The following is a 6,000-nucleotide window of genomic DNA, read 5'->3' as shown; positions in this document are numbered from 1 at the left end:
TACTGGGGACTGAATCCAGGCCTCACATACAGTAGGCACACACACCATCACTGAGTGACAACATGGTGATTTTGTCCTCCATGGGATCTAGAGTGTGTGCCTCACTAACAGGTAGTTGGTGGACTGAAAGTCAAGCCCTGAATGCCCGTAGATTAGGGTCCCAAATGTGACAGACCCTCCTCTTCACAGGGAGAAAGGGCACGAGGTTTCCTTTCCCAAGTTTCTGGTGCCGCGCCAGAGTGGGACTTGTGACAGAGTGGCCTTGACTTCTTCTACCCTTTGTGGAGGTTTTCTCAGTTTCCTGGGGGGTAGCAACCTCTCAGTTTGCCTCTAGCTTCCTCTTAGAGGGAACTGGTCTGCAGATAGAGGTGTCTTTGCATGCTGGGGGTGGGGAGTAGGCGATTCCTGTTGTGCTGTGGTGGTGATCTCGCCAGCCTGAATAGTGTGTATGTTTAAATTTATTTCTTCAGTTGACCCATTTTATTTCTCCCTATTAATGGGGTGCAGTGTGACGTTTCAATACCTGATACAGTATGTGCTGATCAGTTCAGGGTAATAAGAATTTCCCTTTTAAAAAAAAAATGCTTGGAGTTGTCCACTCCTCTCTTGCAGATCTGCCTAAAATGTTGTTGTGGATTGTAGTCATCCCTCTGTGCTAAAAAACTTATGTCTTCTGTGTTGGTAGCCACTCTCCAAGTTCCCTTTACATACACCCTCTTTCCAGTTGCTAGTAATCACTATTCCACATTTAGATCAACTTTTTCTTAGCCTCCATATAGGAGAGAGAACCTGTAGCACTTGTCTTCCTATTGTCTGGCTTATGTAACTTAACAATGTCCTCCAGTCCCACCAGTTTGCCATGAATGACAGGATATCATTCTGTATCGTTGCATAGTATAGTACTTCATTGTGTATATGCACCACATTTTCTTTACTGATCCATTTGTTGATGGGCACCTAGGTTGATTCCATATTTTAAGATATTGTGAGTGGCACTGTCATAACCATGGGAGTGCAGGTGTCTCTTTGGTATTGACTCCATTTCCTTTGGATATGTTCCCCAGGAGAGGGATCATGGGTCAGATCTATTTTTAGTGTTTGAAGCAACCTCCACACTCTTTATGTGGGAATGTAAACTAGTACAGCCATTAAAGAGTGAAGGATTCCCTTTTCCCTCCTCCTTCAGCATCTGTCCCAACTTCTTTGTAATTCTGACTTATACTTCCTAAAGGCTAATGATGCTGAGAATTTTTTTCATACACCATGGGCCTTTATCTCTTGTTTTGAAAAGCATCTATTTAGATAGATCATTTGCTCATTTTAACATTGGATTACTATTTTTTTTTAGTTCCTTACATACTCTAGGTACTAATTCTTTGTTAGATGAATAGTTGGCAAATATTTTCTGTTATATAGGTTCTCTTTACTGTTATCTCCTTTCCTGTGCAAAAGCTTCTTAGTTGGCTGTAATCTTGTGTGTGTGTGTTTTTTTTTCTTTTGTTTCCTGTGTTTTGGGGACACTACCCCCGCCCCTCCCCCTAATCACTGTCTATACTGATGCTGTAGTTTTCTCCTGTTTGCTTTCTTTACTAGTTTCAGGTCTTCCATTTTGATCTTTGATCCATTTTGACTCTTCTGTAGAGTGAGGAAGGCCAGGTTTCAATCTGTAGCATATTAATGTCCAGCTTCTCCAGCACCATTTACTGAAGAGGCTATCATTTTTCTAATGTCTATTTTGACACCTTTGGTCCCATAAGTTGGGTGCTGGTATGTGGAACTATTTCTGGGCCTCTCTTCTGTTCCATTTGTTTTTCATGCTGTTCTGATTGCTACGGCTGTGGAGTATGTTTGAAATCAGGCATTGGGACGCTTCCAGCTTTGTCCTTAAGATTGCTTTGGTTATTTGGGGTCCTCTGTGTATCCTATGTATTCTAGAATATGAATTTTTCTAGCTTTGTGAAGACTTTGTTATCTTGATGAGGATTGTATTGAATCCATAACCTGCTTTGGGTAGAAAGGGTTTTCTCACTATATTCTTCTACTCCGTGAATGTGGGAGGTCCTTCCATCTTTTGTAGTTTTTCACCTCCTTGAATTTATTCCTAGGTATTTTTTATTGAGGGGGAAAGGTGGGGTTTACCTGGGATAGGACTCGGGAGTACTTGATCACTAAGCCACTTGATCCTCAGCCCTATTTTGTATTTTATTTAGAGACAGGGAATCGCTGAGTTGCTTAGCACCTCCCTGTTGCTGAGGCTGGCTTTGAACTTGAAATCCTCCTGCCTCAGCCTCCTGAGCTGCTGGGATGATAGGTGTGTACCACAGCACCTGGCTATTCCTAGGAATTGTTTTGGTAGCTATTGTGAATAGAATTGCTTTCATGAGTGTGTGTTGCTTGAGATTGAATCCAGGGCCTACTGTGTGGAAGCGCTCAGCTACATCCCCCGCTCACTTTCATGATTTCTTTTGCAGCAGATTTGTTATTAATGTATAAAAAGGCTACTAATGTGTGGGATTTTTGTATCCTGTAACTTGAATTTGTCAGTTCTAATAGCCTGGTTAAAATCTTTTTCAATACATATAATCCTGTCTGCAGACAGTTTAACTTCTTCCCTATTTCTATGCCTTTTATTTCCTCTTGCTCTGGCTGAAAAAAACCCCAGCTCTACCTTGAACAAGAGTAGCCATCTTGGTCTTGTCCCTGATCTTGGAGAAAATGCTTTGACCTTTTCCCCATCCAACAAAATGCCGACTGTGGATTTGTCATGTAGCCTTAGTTACACTGAGGCAGAATCCTTCTATTCCTAATGTATTCAATGCTTCTTCGTGAAGAAATATTGGATTTTATTGAATGCTTTGTCTGTACCTTTGTCTTTGCCTCTTATTCTGTTGATGGGTTGTATTATATTTATTGACTTGTGTATATTATATAATGTATCATGTTATTTCTATATAATTATATATTATATTAATCATATCCCTGGGGCAAATCCAGCTTGATAATGGTGTGTGATCTTTCTGATATGCTGTTGGATTTCCTTTGCTAGTGTTTTAAAGTTTTTTATTGCTGTGACCAAATGCCTGATAACAACAACTTCGAGAGGAGTAAGTTTATTGTGGCTCCTGGTTTTAAAGGCTCAGTCCAAAGCTGGTGCACTCAGTTGCTCTGGGCCCTGGGTGAGGCAGAACTTCAAGATGGAAAGGTGTGGCAGAGGAAAGTGGCTCAGGATGACAACTAGGAAGCAGAACGGGCGAGCACTGCTCACCAAGGACACAATATAAACACATCCCTGCCAATAAACTCCAGGACTATGGTTCCTAAGCCTACATTAGTCCATGGCCTCCACTGTCATTTTGGTTTAGGGAACAAAGTGCCTTTTTTTTTTTTTTAAATAATACTAGTTGTTAAAGAACCACATTTGACACAGATAGTTGAGAAAATGTTTTTAGTAGTTTTGGGATCCACATGATTGTAAAAAAGCAAACAGTGCTAATGGCCACTTTGGTAAAAACACAGTATTCGAAAGGGATTACATCCTTTGGACAGGTTTTATTCCCAGGATATCGAACCCCTTGGCCATGACAGCAGCTACTGCTTCACAGAGCAGCATGCGCCACATGTTCACCTTCAATACTTCTCCTGAGAAGAGAGAAGAGAGACACTGATTAGCTTGTTTTTTATGTAGAAAAATCAGCTGTGTAGTCTACAACCACCTGTAGACAAACCAAGAAGAAAAAGAACTATAGAGGTCTGCAATAATGAAATGTAGATTTTATATTCTCTTGTACAACTCAATTCTCTTCTAGGATTGATTGTCTGAACCAACTATGACCCTAAATACTATGTATTAACGAACTTTTTTAGAAATTTCGCTCAGGCACGATCCTCACAAATGGCTACTTGCCTTAACACTTTAAATATACTTCATTAACCATGGAAAGTGTCAGAGAACCCAAGGTAGGAAAGGATCACCTGTTGTTTTCCAAAGGCAGTTTTCTTGGCCTGAGAGTATAGCTCAGTGGTAGAGTGCTTACCTAGCAAGTGTGAGGCCCTGGGTTTGATTCCCAGTACTCTACTACATGCTCCACAAACAAAAAACCTAGAAAGGCAGTTTCAAATACATTCTTGGCCTCTCTAATACTCCGCTTTTGTTGAGAAGGCCCTATTCCCAGGGATCTGTCAACTGTCTTTCTTGAAGTTGTAAGGTTCCACCCACCCCCCAATGCCTGAGTGGAGATGCACTGTTTCTGCTACCATTAGTTCTCATTTTGTCCATTTCTGTATATGGTATGGATTACTCTGCAATTCTTTGGGGAAAAGGGAGGATTTCTATGAATAAACAAATGGGAAACGCAACCCGGCCCAAGTTCCCTCAGAGCACCCATTCTCCAATATGGACAGAGGACAAGATGCTCACCAGTCTGTCGGTCCTTCTCTACACAGTAGCAGCTATCATAGAACTCTGTGAATGTAGTTGCCAGCTCGTAAATATAATCACAGAGTGTGTGGAGAAATAAGTCATCTAAAATCTTTTGTAAAATCTCAGGGAAGCGTAAAATGCACCGGCCTAGTTTCCACTCCTTCTCATGGTCCAAAATGATCTTGGTCTCCCGAGCAGCTTTGCGGAGCATCTCTTCATCAATATTGGCCAGCCGTGCAATAGACCTGGAATGCCAGACAAACACCACTGATCCATTTTGTCAGGCGCACACATTCTTCTCCACGAGAACCCATGTAATTAATTGCTGGTAAGACATGACTGATGTAAGAATCTCTTAATTTCTGATTTACAAAAATAGACAATGCATTTACTCTGGGGCACATCCCTTGTCAAAATAAGCTGGTCTGAAGTGTTTTACAATACTGGAAGGAAATATTCTTTTAGGGGGGCAGGTGACACCTGTTTGGTATTTAAATCTGCCAGAGTAAATGGGAACAGGCTAAGAGTTTCCATATAACTTGTAATTCTAAAAGGGAACACATTTCCAAAGACACTTGTATATACAAAACATACATTTTGGAGCAACTAAGAATACTTTGTTTGCTTCACAATAAGATTACCTGATTCTAGTGAAGGCATACAACAAGTAAGCAGCTGTGTTCCCTCTGTCATCGAGCATTTTGTCAAAGGAGAAGATGTAGTCATTCAGCCGGTTATGGGAAAGGTCAGCATATTTGATACAACCATAAGCGACAGATGTCTGAGCAGCTTTCAATTCCTCTGCAGTTAAGACCTTTGGGAAAAACAAAAGAGCACTTCTTAGCTTACTGACCAGTGCTTTTGCCTAGATGTCCCATGGGCAGAGTACTGGGGTAGGAAGCATCTAATGGCACACTTATCAATAAACAATGATACTCATAGAATGACGTGGGCTGATGTGCAAAGATTATAAAAATCGTCTGCTGTGCATAATGAATGTTTCTACTATGAGAAATGTGATTGGAAAATAAGCTATCAACACTTTACATTCAATATATATAAAACCCAAAGCATAAGTTAGTATTTATGGTATGATGTGGATATAAATTATTGATTATAGAAAACTATAGTAAAATAAAACAAGAATTCCAGTGGAAGAAGTAATAGATGGCTAAAATTTTTTTTAAAATACATTAAGTATTCCTGTTCCGGCCATGATAGATGAGGTTGAGCAGACCAACCATTCACTGGAAGCAACTGTGTGACGTCTCGGTAAATCAACTGTGAAAGTTGTCAAAAACAGGGTTGCTGGTATCAATCCTAACAAATAAGTATGGATGGGAAGTTACAAAGGAAGTGTTGTCCTAAGATTGCTAGACAGCAGCTAGCACAGAAGAATCTGCAACTGCTTGGTGGTGGAACCCCGCTGATTTTATTTAGGAACTGGTTTGATAAGGAGTATTTAGGTAAAAGACTTGTCTTTTTTGGAGTCATTTCTAGCACATGGACACTGTCCTGAGGAGTACCCAAATTTCCATAGCATTTATATTCTGTTAAGATTTCATATTTCCTCTAGTGAG

The 6,000-nt window shown here is 40.5% G+C and overlaps 1 protein-coding gene across 1 annotated transcript in view; it reads right to left on the bottom strand.

The window, feature by feature from the left end:
- Positions 1 to 3,430: 3,430 nt before the first annotated feature.
- Positions 3,431 to 6,000, bottom strand: part of Rars1 (arginyl-tRNA synthetase 1) — a 29,814-nt gene continuing 27,244 nt past the window's right edge. Inside the window, exons 13-15 of the mRNA XM_046421379.2 lie at positions 5,062 to 5,234; positions 4,418 to 4,665; positions 3,431 to 3,639 (exon numbers count right to left, since the gene is read on the bottom strand). Coding sequence (XP_046277335.1) covers positions 3,530 to 3,639; positions 4,418 to 4,665; positions 5,062 to 5,234 — 531 coding nt within the window. The 3' untranslated portion in view covers positions 3,431 to 3,529. The remainder of the gene's footprint in view (positions 3,640 to 4,417; positions 4,666 to 5,061; positions 5,235 to 6,000) is intronic.

The sequence above is a fragment of the Marmota monax genome, unplaced genomic scaffold (genome assembly GCF_021218885.2).
Source record: "Marmota monax isolate L192 unplaced genomic scaffold, Marmota_monax_Labrador192_F-V1.1 WCK01_AAM20220418_F8-fsc00084, whole genome shotgun sequence".
NCBI lineage: Eukaryota > Metazoa > Chordata > Mammalia > Rodentia > Sciuridae > Marmota > Marmota monax.
Note: the sequence above shows the minus strand (reverse complement) of the source record. Positions and strands in the feature narration are given on the sequence as shown.